At 40.1% G+C, this 16,384-nt stretch overlaps 1 protein-coding gene across 1 annotated transcript in view; it reads left to right on the top strand.

Moving 5' to 3' along the window:
• snx29 (sorting nexin 29) overlaps positions 1-16,384 on the top strand; it is an 83,189-nt gene that overhangs the window by 53,170 nt on the left and 13,635 nt on the right. The window contains exons 18-20 of the mRNA XM_083555623.1: positions 894-949; positions 1,490-1,571; positions 10,954-11,094. Coding sequence (XP_083411749.1) covers positions 894-949; positions 1,490-1,571; positions 10,954-11,094 — 279 coding nt within the window. The remainder of the gene's footprint in view (positions 1-893; positions 950-1,489; positions 1,572-10,953; positions 11,095-16,384) is intronic.

The following is a 16,384-nucleotide window of genomic DNA, read 5'->3' on the forward strand; positions in this document are numbered from 1 at the left end:
CCAGAATATAATTTGTTGTTTGTGCAGAACATAAAACAGAAAAAGGCAGCACACACCACAGGTTTCGGCATCTGAAACAAGGTTTATCTGGTTAACAGCTGTGTATAATTGTGGGGTTTGCTATAAAGTATTTAGAAGCATGGTTTTGAAGCGATTGTGCAGTGGCATGTATCACAGTGCGCTTGGGAAATCTTGCAGCGCTCACATGTTGATCGTTTTTGAAGCTACTTAATAAGCATTAAAGGCCTGAGCACGCAAGCACAACACTATCCCAGTTGTAGTGTGACGGTGTATAGGGACTTTAGAGAAAGCCGCATGGCTCTGTTTCATCCCGGGCATCAAATGGCGTATGCTTATGTATTAAACTGACCTTGACTTGCTCTGGTGTTTGAGCTCATGTTTTACATCTCGTCTCTGCTGCCAATGTGCAAGAGTACATGACCCTGATAAATGCTAACATTACATCTGATCCACTGAGGGAGGAAAAGCATATATATACACACACAGAAAAACACACACACACACACACACACACACACACACACACACACACACACACACACACACACACACACTCATAAAGAGGATTACAGCATTGCTGCTCAGAGTGATTTATAGAACATGCTAATAGTTTAGTGTAATATTTAGCAAATGTATTCCTTTCTGAGCTTTTCATTTATTTATTGTTTTCATAATAAAGTTTTTCGAGCAGCGTTTTTCTCAAATTAAAATCCTCCATGCATACGCACTGATATTAAAGAGGCAAACAAATATTGGTTTTTTTTCCTTCGAAAGCCTCGTTACATTTTAAAGACCTTCAAGGAAAAGAATTGATCGGGTGAAAACAGTGCACTGAAACAATTCACTATTAAAATCTTTTTCTGCTCATATAGGTGCCTGGAGACCTGAGTCAGACCTCTGATGATCCCAGTCTCTCTGACTTTGAGACGTAAGTGCGTCCTGCTCTAGACAGTGATAAGTAGATGGTATATAGTGCTATACATTATTTTAATAATTACTACTGTATAACCAGTTGGCTAACTGTGTCATATTGAGCTGAACTGTAGTAATCTGTATAGCGTGGTTAAATACTTGTGCTTTCTGAAAAGTACCAAAAAAGCTACCATTCCTACCATGCTGTGACCTTTGAAGCATAAGGGTGTCTCATTTTCTCTACCAGACCTTCATTGATTATAGTGAGAAAAGGAAATTGCACACGGAGCATGCTGAGAATCCTGCTCATAGCACCTACCTCTTGTAATAACCGCTGATGAAAATGCTAGATATGGTATTGGAACTTAATCCATATTGTCTATGACGCATGTAGCTCTTTATGGAAAAGCTCTGGCTGTGTTAAATCTCTGGTTTACAGAACTTCTCTTACATGCTGCAGAGTTCATTAACATTAATGTTTTGAATGCTGCCTTCTTTGTGACGTCTATGCTATAGATTAGTGGCCTGAATACTGTATTCTATTCCATTTCCCTAGAGCTCACCGCGCTCTTGTCAATGTGTGGATCCCCTCCGTCTTTCTGCAAGGCCGGGCTGCCAACGCCTATCACATCTACCAGGTATCATGTCACCTGCCATGTTCATCTAGTTGCATGCCTCAAATAAATCCTACCACTTTGCATGCAGTTGAGGAAAATCGTCTTAATAACCATGTCTGGGCATTGCAGGATACGTTTTGTTCCGTACGCATACGGCTGTCCTCACCCAGGATGTCTTATTGACCTGGTTTGTCATGCATGTCATACCGTGTGCTTCCTGAGCCCTGTGTTACCTCCATGCTTTTTAAGCATGGCTGCTTTTGTGACTGAGCTCTGTCCTGCCTAATAGAGCAATGAGCCGACTGATGCAAATGTGTCCGACAAGAATGAACATGTGGGACGCTTGTGTTCTTTTAACATAGGGCAGTGCTGAAAGTTAATCACAGATCATTTAGATTAAAGGGCTTTATTCAAGTAAAGCAGTTCTTTAGTGTAGGTTTACTGCTAAGAGAGGTTGGCTGTCCTTTATTTAATTACTTTATTTCCCCAAGTCAGACGTGGTAATCACTAATGCAACCAGGTCAGTTGTTGCTAACTGAGGTTTCACCTTGATGGCTTTTCCGTTTAGCCCCTGTTTGTAAACAGGTCTAAAGAATCCCTTTAGCTTTTTTTTATTATTATGGCGCTGGCACCTCTCAGCCATAGTGTCCTGGCTTTAATTTGAATGTTCCTGTCGATGTGGGTTTCCTCTGGTTTTCCTCTCACCCCTTAAAAGCGCCCCAGTTTTCTCCCACCCCTTTAAAATTATACATGCTGAATTGGCTATATAAGATCGTCTCGAGGTGTGACAAGAGTGTGTGAATAAGTGTCAACCTGGTGTCCTGTAATGGACTGGAGTCTTATCCAATGATTTGAAAAGATCTCCTATTGCATCTATTGATGTAATGGGTCTGTTAGTGGGGCTTAACATCCTGTTCTCAAGTGATACACCTGATCCACATCTGTGCGTTTCTCTGTACGAGTCCTGCCGCCCGAGTAAAAACACTGTGTTTGATGTCCATTATAGGAGCATTAGAGTGCCATCACTTATCTGTGTTAACTGTAGACAACTCTGCAATCTGCTGATTGTGTATTGTAATTAATTACTGGGCATATACTTGTGTGGATGTCACTGGGTTATCTACTGTATAGAGACGTGTGCTATTTGTTTAAGTTTGGTCAAGTGTGTGCCTCTTAGGTATCCTATGTTCAGAATGTGCACTGATCCGAGCAGTGAAGCACCTGATTTATCTTGAGTCTAAATCTGGCTGGTTCTTTTGTAAATAAAAAAAAAAAAAAAAAAAAAAAAAAAAGAAGAATAAAAAATAAAAAGAGTAAAAAAAAAAAAAAGTTCCTCTTGTGAAGGCTAAGGCTGAAGATAGTCCTTGGGGACGCTGGAAGTTTCCGTGGCTGGCCAGGCAGCGGCGGCTGTGTAGGTACGGCTGAACAAAAAGTTTTTGTGAATCCACGAAGAAGTAGAGCATCTCCCACAGGACGGATTTTCAGCCTTGAAATTATGTGTGTGTGTGTGTGTGTGTGAGGAAAATAAGATCCAAATGACTTTGGGTGCCTATAGAAAAGAGTGTAACTGATTGTCAGTAATATTGCTGCTGCTTTGTTTTGCTGTGAGGAATTCCTCACCCTCCCTTTATTGTCACATAATGAAAAAATATAACAGCTGCGCCAAAAGCACTTGCTCGGTCTTATGGAATTTCAGTGTGAAAGGGTTATTAAAAAAAGTGGGTTTAATGACCCTGTCAAAGGAATACTCGCCTTAATCCTTTGCCACAGAGGCTGCTTTTCATGACCTTCCTAACCAGGTTTGTCGTGTGTGTGTGTGTGTGTGTGTGTGTATCATTGCCAGTAGAGAGACAAAGTGTGAAGTTGGTGTAAAAGCCTCATTTTCAGTGTTAGTGTCAGTCTGCCTTTGCGAAATGTTCGCTCTGCATGCATTCCCACAGCAACAAGAGAGAGATTTATCAAGGGATTCTAATAATGACCAGACGCTCAACTGCCTCACTGCAACCAGAATCCTTCCATCTGTAATTTTAACGCCCGATCAGTAAACACGGTCTTGTAACACCACTGTCATTGTGATTACAGAGAATCCTGATTGCCTGCTAATGAAAGAAGTATTGAATACACCGAGGAAGTTTCCCTGTTCAAACACACCTGACTCAGACATGAAGAACTTATAATTAAATAATGCATTTTGCATGAACCTGACGCGGTACCTGTGTCTGGTCCGCTTTTGCTCGATCTCCTTATTGTGTAAGAAGCCGTTTAGAGTAGGAAGCAGTATCGGTTTCTCCAGGAACTCCAGCATGCAAAATCCACACAATCTTCAAATAAGTTATTCCCGTGCAGTTGTGATCCAGCTGAGGCCAATCTCTCTCGCAACTCAGCAAAGTTTTTACTTTTTTTTATTAGGTTAATGGGATTTCATAATTCTTTTTTTTTTTTTTCCCCTTCCTGTCTCAGCATGTTTATTTGAATTCCAAATAGTTGCCATTTCTTATGATTAGTGTTGCTAGGCTGCAAAAGTGTGTGCCATTATTAATGTGTGTGTCAGCTTGGGGGCAGAGGGAGGGAGAGAGAGTGTGTGTGTAAGAGAGAGAAAGAGAGGGAGGGCGAAATATAGCACACTTGCTTGCATACTCTGCAGTTATTGTATAGAAGTTTGTAGTTAATGATTTGTCTACTGATAGAACAGAATATGGATATATGAAGTCACATCCATTGAATTTCTATAAATCTGCACTGTGAAACCGAGGCTCGCTGCATGATTCATATCCTCTTCATTCCCACTGAACACATCATAGGATGTCGAAAAGCCTTTAATATCAGCTGCTTCTATTTTTCTAGTCAGCGAAACCGTATCAGAGCTGACTTACTCGGTTTAGCGTCTGAAAGAAGGGAATCGCAATCTGCGTGTACAACTTTGATGTGATTTGCAGTTGAAGTATGCCCATGTATCTATGCATGATATTATTCAGATTATGGTATAATGATGCATGTGATCAGGCTGCCACCAATTAGGATGCTAAGTATAATGATGATGTTGATTATTAATAGAGGCAAATCATTTCTGGGTTGTTATTAATCACAAGGCTTTTTTCCCCCCCACATAAACATTTGAAAATTGCCTCTGAGCTTTTGTGCTTTGCTTGGTGTTTCTGATTGAAGTCTCATACAGACAATGATAGAGACATATCTGAAATTAATGTTAGGCTGTTAGCACCAGCGTGGGCATTCAGGACAAGCATATTACATGTCCCAGCTATCAGATTTTCATTTACAGTTGCCCTGCAGACAAGTGGGTTGATATAGTGGTTGATATACAGGTTCAGAACTGTTGATATTCACTTACCCAACAACCAGTAAGAAAAAAAAATCTACTCTCTATTAATGTTTCTAAAAGAAATGTTTACATTTGTTATGTTTGTTTAAATGCAATACACTCTTATTACTGCACACATTCTCGGAACAAATAGCAACTAATCTGTAACTTTCCATGTCGCTGGAGTCTTTAATGTGTAACTTACACCTTGAACACTCTATAGAGTACGTTTAAAGCTTTACAGAAGTGCACGAGTTCCCCTTAAGGTCCAATTTTCTTATATATATATATATATATATATATATATATATATATATATATATATATATATATATATATATATATATATATATATATGCAATTGTGCAAATGTGTGGTAAAAAAGCAAAACAAGTAGGATTTTTTTTTGCAGGAAAGCGTCCTGCCACCCACCAGGAAGCCTAAATCCACCACTGCCAAGGAACACAAGAGCTGCAGTTTCGGAGATGCTCTGACCCAGTCGACTAACCATTACAATTTGGCCCTTGTCAAACTCATTCAAATCCTTATGCTTGCTAATTTTTCCTACTTTTAAACAAATCTCCAACCCTGATCCTTGTGGTCAACGTCTTTAGTTGTCTTAGGTACCACCCTATCAGTGAATATGCCATTTTCAGATATGTAGCTATTTTTAGAACCAATGACTGATTTCCCTTTATTTCATTTGTGTATTCTTTTATGTTAATGAATGACTTAAGAAATTTGACCTCTGTTTCACATCATATTTAAACCCCATTGAAACAGGAAGTCATTGACGACCAATTTAGAGGTTCTCATTATGTTAGTATAATTTGTATATGTGCCTCACTTTCACACATGCTTTTGTCGAAAGGTTCAAATATTTTCATCTACTTAACTAACTAATGTTTTTTTTGCTAAACGTTTCTGTGTAAATGAATGGAAACCAGAGCCTCTTGCTGCTTTCCTGTGCAGACAAGAAATGGTGACAAATAAAGTTATCGACTGTAGTTTGTTAAACTCTGCAGCAGAGAGAATATGAGGGAGAGAGAAAGAGTGAGAGGGAGACTGTGAATGTTTAACCTTTTAAACTGGCTCTCATTACAAAGCTGGGATGATCTGTTCATCCTCATTATGGTGGCTGAGCAGCCGACACACACACACACACACACACACACACACACACACACACACATACTGCTCATTCATATGGATGAGAGAGCAGCAGCACACTGGCACTAAGACCTCACTGACAAGTCGAGAGGCTGAAGGGAAGAGGCAGCTATTCACTTACACTTATTTCTTTCTTTTCCAGGGTTCTCGTCTTCTCTTGTCTCCTCTCGTCTCATATTGTCTCCTCTCCTTGTGTCCCCTCTCCTCTCGCCTTTTCTCCTCTTCTCTTTACTTGTCTCCTCCTCTCCTCTTTCCCTTCTTGACTCCTGTCCTCTTTCCCCTCTTCTCTTCTCACTTTCCTCTCCGTGGCTCCTCTTCTTTCATCTTCTCGCTGGCGTCCTCTCCTATTCTCTTCCCTTCTCTCATCTCTTCTTCTTTTCTCTCGTCTTGTCTACTCTTGCCTTTTTTTGCCTTTCCTTTTTGGTTTGCAACTGACGTTTAAATATCCGTGGCTTTACAGACTGGGATGTAAATCGGCAGAAATCATCCTCTTTTTCTCGGATAAATCGCACGCACGGGCATTTTTGACAGCTTCCATGGACTGCAATTGCATTTCCGATTAATGCTTCAAAGGAATATGTTTGCACTCTTCATGTACAGTTCACTCAGAGTTATTAATACATTCTTTTTTCCACTCATGAATGCTCCCTCTGTATCTCCTCATAGATTTTTATAACTGTCACACCCCAATTGGTTAAATAACCAGCACTTTATAGTGAAGTAGAATTAGTTGTAATGCGTTTCTCACTTCCGCTCAGTAAATAAATAGCAGTGCATATGAAATAATGGTGCATGGCATTCATTTACCTTTTGATTGTTGTCTCAGCGTGAGCTGTCAAAATAAATCAGAACATTTCTTCCTTACCACTGGCTCCACGCTGGTATCCTGGTAATAACGATTCATGCATGCAGTCGTTTGTCTGTTATTTTGGCTTTTTTTTCCCCCTTCCTGTAAGATTGCCACCAACTTGTGCTTATCACATCCTTTTACTCCTCATTCTAAATTCAGCCACTGTCACTTCCTCTAATGATCCCCTCAGTGAAGCTCAGACACTAATCGGCTTCCTCGCTGTGCTGTGTCCTCACTGAGCTCACCTGGACTTCAAGTGATTATGGGCCCATCAGCTGTTCTGTGCTGCTGCAGCTGCCAAATGTCACTTTACGCACTTTCGCTTCCTCCATCACTCCCCCCCCCATGAGCGATCTATCTTGCTGACGTTTTTTTCTGCTACATGACCGGACAGCCCGCGTGGTGCTTGAGGATCAGTTACATGGCAACTACAAAGAGTTGACTTTATTACACTTCAGGTCTTTTTTAACAAGTGAGATCAATAAGTGCCGGATGAAAAGGTCAGATATGCCTCTCTCCCATCGTTCTCTCTCTGCAACTTGCTGTAAGTTGTTGTTACGCTTTTGTACATCAGAGCGCCGCTGCCAACTGCTCTTACTGCCTTTTTTGTTTACATGCTTTTAAAGAGGCCGGATAAGGTCAGCCTGTCATGTTCAACCTGTTGATTGGTAAGTTCAGTTTTTGCCTTTGCGTATTTTCAGATGGTGATGTATTTTATTAGTGCCTCATTTTACATTCCACAACGGTGGTCGAATTTATTGCTGGATTCTTTTATAGCATTTATAGCATATAGGATTTTTTTTTTTAGTATGCCAGTATGAACACACACACACACACACACACACACACACACACACACACACACACACACACACACACACACACACATATAATATATATATATATATATATATATATATATATATATATATATATATATATATATATATATATATATACACACACACACACACACACACACACACACACACCATCACCTAAAAATTACTCGATTTTGCACACAGGTGACAGATGCTGCTGCTGAATATTTCTAATTAACGAGTCCCTCCTCACTCCTTATTGCTCCCACTTCTCTCTTTCTCTCTCTATCTCTTTCTCTCTCTCTTTCTCTTCCCTTTGTCTTGAAAATGTTTTTTCTAAATGAAATTTTATTTTCGGGCTAATTTGCCAGTCTTTGTAGATTTGTAGAGGGAAAACGTTAACTGGGCTTGCATATCAAATGATCAGGTCTTATGTTTCCTTTGCAGCCACTTGTTCTTTTATACAAAGAAGGCTGGCTGTAGAATAGCTGTAATTACACTGTGCAGGTGAATGTATTCTTTAACATGTGCTCCTGGTGCCAATTCTCTGCTCAGTTTGAGACCAGACAGCCTTTAAGCACACAAAAGAATCAATGTGAAACAGACGCCAGCCAGCTTGAGTAGGATTTCCACTAGGATCTTGGCCAAAAGGCGCACCTGTTAAGACAGGAACTAGTCATGACCGAAAATAGTTTTTGACAGTGCTCTTCCGTTACCTCGCTCACAACTGCAACCCCCCCTGCAACTTGGACAGGCTCAAATAAACCCCACAGGTTTGACAGTGAGTGTCTGCTCGCTATAGCGCACACTCAGTGTGATCTTCAGTTTCTGTACCTATGGACCCAGACAGTCATTTCTCATTCCTGCACTGACAGGTCCAGTTTCTGCCCTGCTGTCTGTGCTGTGCTGTGTGTGTGTGTGTGTGTGTGCGCCAGTGTGTTTAGACGTAAATATACGTGAGGTCCCTATAGGTTGATGAAGTTGCCCTGGTGAGATGAGGAAGCCTTTCAGTGTGGTACCTCTGGAAATGAAATTGGTCAGACCACAGCTTTCATGAAAGCTGAACACCATCAGTTAACCATCCTGCCAAGCTCCATTTAAACCCAACATGTTTCTGTTATAACTGTGCAGCGTGTGGACGCACTGCTCGTGGCATATACACACAAAATCAAGGTGTTTTTATTAGAATGTGTACGTGCATGTGTGCGCGCACATGTTTGTATGCGTCTCTACAAAATGGCTTTCTTCCATTTCTCAAACCCCTGGTGAGGTACACTTCCTCTATCAACAAGGATATAATGAGATATTGTAAATGCCTTCACGGTTGGGCAAAATATTAGCATCCTCCTCCAGGCTGACATTTGCTTTTAGTGTGATTCATTCACTGTGGCTGCTCTTTTTATACTTCCCCTGTAATTTTTTTTTTCCTGAAAAATATAAATGCTGTCAAAAGCCACTATCATGTTGAATGATGCATCATGACTTTTGCCAAATGATGTTCCCTGTCTATAATCAAGCAATGTTGTATTATTAATGAGTTAAACAACTGATGTGAACAGATATAATGTGTCTGTCAGAGATGTTTTCTTTCTGTGCTTTGATTTTGCATTTCCTGATTATGACCTCTGAAAGAAAGTCATCATTTTTCTTTAAAGCTTTACAAAAATAAATGCGTATTTGGACCCATTCCAACATTTTCAGCACATGTAGCCAGGGACATTATTACATTTAATGACATTTTTATGTCAACAAAGAGTCTATTTCCACTGGTGCAGCGAGTCACGGTCTTCCCCTGTCTTTTATTTTCCAAATTACAAAATAATTAATTTTCAATTACTGAGTAGAGTGATTGCTCCTTAGAGGATGATCTGTTTCCATAAATATATATGCTAATGAGGCCACCTCTGTGGGAATGTATTTGCTTTAATACACCATGGGTTTGTGATTTGATTTTCTCCTGTTGAGCTCATGCATCTGTGCACTTGTCAGGCTTTTTATGTTTGCGTTTATCACAGCATCTGAAAGCCTCCTTTGAATAACAGATACAGTGTCTGTTCAGGACTAATTACATTCTTAATTAATCCAGAGAAGCAGCTGGTATCTACAAAAATAATAATATTATAATTCACACAATACTGGACAGATTTAGTTTTTTTTTTTTTTGGCCTTATTTTTAAACATAAACACACGTATAAACCATGTATTTTTGTGTCTATTTTATTTATATATATATATATATATATATATATATATATATATATATATATATATATATATATATATATAATAAACACATTTGCACATTTAAACTTACTTGATGGCAGATGCAGGCTTCTTAGAATTTTCTCAGCAGATTCATGAGTCAGCCACCTGAGATGCTTTTTCAACAGATTTGAAGACATTCCAGCATATGCTCAGCACTTGTTGGCTGCTTTTCTTCTAAATGAAATTTACTTGGGTGGCAAAATGACAAAGAAATGACAAAATCTGTTCTTGAAATAAATTCATACATATGAATCAACTGTTTTATTTATTTATTAAATGTTTTTATTAAATAAGGTGAAATGTTGAAATGTTCTTAGGGTAAATAACATTATAACATTCTTTCAGTCAGTTCTCTCTTTGGGTTTTTTAATTTGCTTATTTATTTAAGCTGTTTTGTTGCTTTTATTATTTTAATAAGTTTCTATTAGTTTCTATAAGTTGCTTCATTTTTGTTACTGTGGATCCACATTGCTGTTCTAAAATTAGATAAAAAAAGGTTGTTGAACACAATGAACGCATCATAATTAAAGCTTAATCATATGAGATCATATTATGGGTAAACATATTTGGGTTTTTTGCTATTAGCATGCAACTTAACTTTTACTGCCTGAAATTCTGTTTCTGCTCAGTTTTGGTCTCTGCGCACACACATACACACGCACACTTTCATGTGGACCTGTTTTCTCATACACACACATACACAGTTGAAACCCAGTGGACATGCTGCTTCTGATCATGCAGTGATCAAAGGGCCTGCTCAGTTAATTCGAGTATGACTGCAGGGTCTAGAGAGGAGAGGAACAGACGAAAGGTGTGGAAAGAGCTGCAGCATCCTGCCTTGACCCTTTTCCTTCACGCTGTTCATTTGCCCATGTTAAGCGCTTTTCCACACTCTCGTGCGTTTGCCCGACCAAGCTCTTTGATGTTATAGAATAGCTGACAATTTGAGACATATTCATTGCACATTCCATGTTTCAGGTGTACATCCGGATCTTGGACAACGAGTGGAATGTGTATCGGCGTTACACAGAGTTCAGAGCGCTCCACAATCATCTGCGTGCCAAGTTCCCTCAAGTCGACACGTTCAGCTTTCCCCCTAAAAAGGCCATCGGAAACAAGGTAAGTGCTGCCACTAAATCTTAAACACCCGATGCTGTGTTTTCTCGTCTCGCCTTTCCGGACTCTTAAAATGAAGTCTCTGTTCCTCAAATCCATCTGCATCATAGAGCAGTTTTATTGAAAGATTAGATAAGGGGGGTCTAATAAATAAATAAAAATGCTGCTTCATGATAAAGGCTTGGAATCCTGCCATGGTTTTGTGGTCATCTGCAGCACTCGTTTGCAGTGACCTTGTACATGAAACAATCTCTTTCCCAGAATTGGGAGTGTTATTTACCTCGTGATATTATATTTGCCCTGGATTCGAGGCCTTGTGTGCGATTGTGTCAGGATGTGAGTGCGATCGATGCCAAACGTGTGATTTAAAGTCTAAAACAAGGTGCGTGTCAGAATAAATGGTGCTCTTTTGAGTTGTAGAGAATTATAACATGTAGAAAGTCCAATCACCGCTCCGATATCGTCATTGAGCTTTAGGACAGAGTGTCTTAGAGACTGTTATTATTAACACTTGACATTCAGTTACCTAAAGCTATTAACTTTTTTTTTTTCTTTCACCTCCTGAACCCTTCTTGCATAGCACCCCCTGTTCTGTCAGGTTGACAAGCGGCAGGTAAAGGGGCTCAGATTGGTTTGGACAGCCTTTGATGCCATGCAACCCTCTGCCCTTTGGCCTCATCACAGAAGCAGGGTGCATGAGCTAATGAGGCCAGGCTGTTTGGTCAGCCCTCTCTTCCTCTTCTGTCTTTTCATTTCCTTTCTTATTTTGAAGATCAATTGAGCCAGCGATTGGTAATTGGTTCATGGCACTGCTTCCTCTCCTGCTTGTGATTTCTGAAGAAGTGCCAGTTAGACCTGCTGGCTTCCTGCTCATGGCTTCAACAGTGGACTTTTCCGAGCATGAAAGCTGATTCTTCAGAACCTAGACACAAGAAAGGCCAATCAAAAGAGACAGTCAACTCGTGGGATGGTGTGTGAAGATCAGTGTGGGCTGGATTTCCAGGGTTACCGCCTGAAGCTAGGTCTTTCCTTTAGCTTTAAATCCCAGCGTATAGGTCTTGGCACTTATCATTTTACTCCGTTACTGCCATTGTACAATTTCCTCTTAAATTCCTTAAGGAATAATGAGTTGCTACGAGGTGCTGACCTTACAGTGATATGCCTGATGTAGATAGTGGTCCATTTTTTTTTTTTAGATTATGTAAAGGAGAGAATCTGCTCTGAGCTCCAATTCCCTCTCTGCAGTCAGTGTTTAATGCAGAAGTGCTGATGACTGCCTGCTTCTAAAGTCTTTGACATGCGAATCTGACTGCAGTATAGAAGCCCAGGGAACGATAAAAAGGGTAAAGAAGGATAAATGAGAGGAAGACACTATAGCGCGGGAGGTTTAACAGTGGCAGAGTGTTTTCGTTGGTTTTCTTCGAGACCGCTGAGATTAGCTGTCATGTTTATCCTGTTATTGTTTCCATGATTGGCCTTTGTGGGCGCTAATCAGTGATGCTTTATAGAGCGAGCCTCAGTCCTTCAGGCAATAAACTGCAGTGGATGAGCCTCTTTTCCTGTCAGATCCTCTGAGGTCAAGAGGGCTCTGTCAATGAGGCTGGCGCAAAGCTTCTATTTCAACTATATTACATGGAAAAATTCCAAGTTGGATTTTTCCTCATACTGATCCCTCAGGTTACTTTTAAAAACAATCCAGTTTTTTCAATGCAAATTATTTTAGGTTTATTATTCTTGTTTATCATTCGTGTTGTACTGGTGCACGAGTGGTGCTGATGGTATGCCACTTTGAATGCTGTTATTGTGCAGCTATTCCATTTTCATGCATCCTTCGTGCACGTGTCTTAGGGATTGTGTTTTTATCCAATGTAAAGCTGTTCTCGTCATAAAGTGAAAGAAAACAGACATTTTCAAACCAGTGAGGAAATGCATGAGCGTTGTCCTTGTCAAGCGAACACCCCTGCATTAAAAATAAAACTCTTTTATTTGATTTGGCAGTGCATTTATCCACATAGTCACTCTCTGTAGCAGTAAATGTGTTTTTGAATCCTGTGTTCTCCAGTATCAGATATAAAATCTCAAATTGCTTTCACAAGCCAAATTTTTTTTATGGAATCTTTAGGTGTATGTTTTTTTTTTTCTGTGCGACCATACTAGCTTTTGACCTTTTACGGATTCCCTTATCAAGCTGCCCATCAACATTTTCCAGTAGCTTTATGCTCATTATAGTGTGGCATCAGAGCAGTGTTTGGTATGCAGACAGATAAAAGATTTATATTGCCAATATTACTCTGAAACCGCATTAAAATCCCAAGGAAGATTGCTTGCATGCATGCAGTAGGGCACATCCCCCCCCACTAAGGGAGGCTGTAGATATGCACAATAGACTGCTGGGATTATAAAGGTGTGTACTTTTCATATCTACGTGCCACACTGCCAATAAAACCCCTCAAATATGCCTCAGTGCAGTAGTATACACAGCTTGACACAGCACTGACTTTGCTTTTATAGGACCATTATTGCAAATCAGCAGCTCATGAACATTGGATTATAGAGCATTTTTGTCCCCTGACTCAATAATCTTTTTATCTTGTTTTATTTTTTATTTTTTACTGGGGAAAAAAAAATACATAATACATATATATAATACATATATAATACATAATACATAAAATATATATATATATATATATATATATATATATATATATATATACTACTTTCTTTTCGGCTTCTCCCGTTAGGGGTCGCCACAGCGGATCCTCTATAATATATATAATACAGTGGAACCCGGTTATCTCGCCCTCGGTTACCTCGACAACCCTATTAAGTCGACGTTTTAAAAGTGGAACCGCCAAATTCTCGCTTTTTCTAAGCATTTTTTTATCGGTTATGTCGCCGAACCCTGATATCTCGAGCACAAGGGGGGGGGGGGAATTTGCCATTTAACGTCGGTTATCTCGGTGCAGCCGCAGAAGAACTCGCGGAAGTGGCGGAAAAATCAAACCTTACAGCTGCTACAGGTGTTGTTTTGTATACTGGTGAATCTCTGCTGTTAGTTAGTGCACATATGCCTTTTGTTGTTAAATGGTATGCGATGAAGGAGGCGAAAGCCGCGCTTGGCGGCGCGGAACGTGGGATGAGCAGCAAAAGCATAGAATGAACACCGGCAGGATCGGGGGGGATCCGCGGTGCGCTTTGGGAAGAAAAGAGCAGCCGGTGAGAGAGTGCCGGTGGGAAGACACGTACCGGGATACGCATGCGCGATAACAACGACCGCCGTGAACCAACATATACCAACAATAACGGACAGTGAGAGTGTGGAAGTTTTAATAGGAGCTGGTGATGATGATAAACGAGCACCATATGTGCGCGATTGAAGCCGGGAGCTTCAGAGAAAGCGGCCGAGAAAACACCTGCCGAAACTATAAATCTACTTGTTAATTAAAGAGACCTGTTTAAAAGATTGCTTTATTTCTTTGTCTTTTTTGAAAGACTTGTTTGGCCTACTTTTAAAGAGTTACAAAGGGTTGAAGTATAGGAAAAGAAGCCATTTTGGTTCATTAGGCCCATTGACTGCTTGCACAAGGGAAAAAAGATAGCTCAGTCGGTAAGATGTTGGTTTATCGATCAGCAGGTCCCCACAAGGTTGGGGGTTCAATCCCAGGCATTGCCAAGTAAAATTCTTCAATTTTCTTTTAAAATCTAATAGTTTGTCTACTTTGTAAAATTAAACTATAAATCTAGGTTAATTAAAGAGACCTGTTTAAAAGATTGCTTTATTTCTTTGTCTTTTTTGAAAGACTTGTTTGGCAAGTAAAGTAGATTTATAGCTGAAGGGGGCCGAAGGGGTCGTGGCAGGGGGATTCCTGACAGATAAACATGTACTGTATGTATTTTTATAGCATGCCTTCATCAAACAAATCGCGGCAACGCTGTTGTGTAAAAAAACCTCCAAAAACACGTGCATGCACATTCTCATTTATTAACGCACATCATGTACATAAAGAAATTTCAAGCACGTTAATATACTGCCGCCATTTTGATTTTCGTTTATCTCGATCATCGGTTACCTCGATGCTTTTTGGCGACCCCCTAGGACATCGACATAACCGGGTTCCACTGTACTTAGCTCCTATGCATCTTCCCCTTTATCTAGGACCTGTCTCTGATCTGCCCCTGTGTGATATTCAGCAGGTATAAAGTTAGGTTACAATGGATGATAAGGGAATACAGTCTCTAACACATTCTCTAGCAGTTCCTCTGCATCTTTTGTACTCATATGCAGCTGATCATCAGTATGTTCACATGGTCACGTGTACACTCCTTCTGAAAGCTGTTACTGCTTTCGGCTAGTCAAATACAGCAGATAGAACGCTATCATTCTGTTCTTCTCTTAGGTTTGTAATAGTAATTTCACAGGGAGGATAGGTTTTTATGAAAACTTCAATTTTTGCTGTGAGCTACAGCAAACCATTAAACGAACGTATAATTGAGTTATTTTATTTTATTTTTTTTATTTTTAAGTATTCCGTCTTATCTCCAAATTTAGTATATGCCTTCTGGCAGTAAAAGTCTTTTTTCACTCAATTTTTTTTTGTAATTTGAATGCACATGAAAGTGGAACCCCATTGTTAGACCCCAGAAAACAATATGTAGTGTTAAATCCACAGAGTGTCAAGTTATCATTCTTGACACATCAGGGATGTATGAGTATTGCTGACAAGCAAATTTAATTAGGCTTTCAATGCACTTCATGCACAACACTGTTTTTCACAGCTAGTGGGAAATCCTAGTTTGTTGTTGTGAATAAGCTGGTGATGCTCTGCGGTGTTCCGAAATACGAGTATGTGCTGTGGAGGGGTGATAAAAATGTGCTGCTGCTGCTGCTGGTCTCCAAGCGTCTCACACCTTGTCTGCTTGGGGCATGTCAGATCTCTCCATGCAGAGCTGTCTTGACAGCTCCTAAACAGCTGATTTGTTAGGGCCTGGGCCAGCAGACACGCTAAACGTTCCCAAGTGTGCTTCATCAAATCCACCTCAACTACAGCAGCGTGCCCGAGCCCAGGCCGTTAGAACAGAGAGTAACGAGATCAAAAAGCACAACTCTCTCGAACTGTCAGTGTCTCTTCTCCATAGTTCAACCTTCTGTACAGCTCAAAGGCTTAGAGGCTTTTCATTAGGATGCAGTTTACAAGTGGCATTTTCAAGACTTTAAATGGGGGGGGGGGGTGAAGTTTGCTTCTATAGCGCTTTTCACAACTCACATTGTCTCAAAGCAACTTTTACAGAA

Source organism: Silurus aristotelis (genome assembly GCF_946808225.1).
Source record: "Silurus aristotelis genome assembly, chromosome: 12".
Lineage (NCBI taxonomy): Eukaryota > Metazoa > Chordata > Actinopteri > Siluriformes > Siluridae > Silurus > Silurus aristotelis.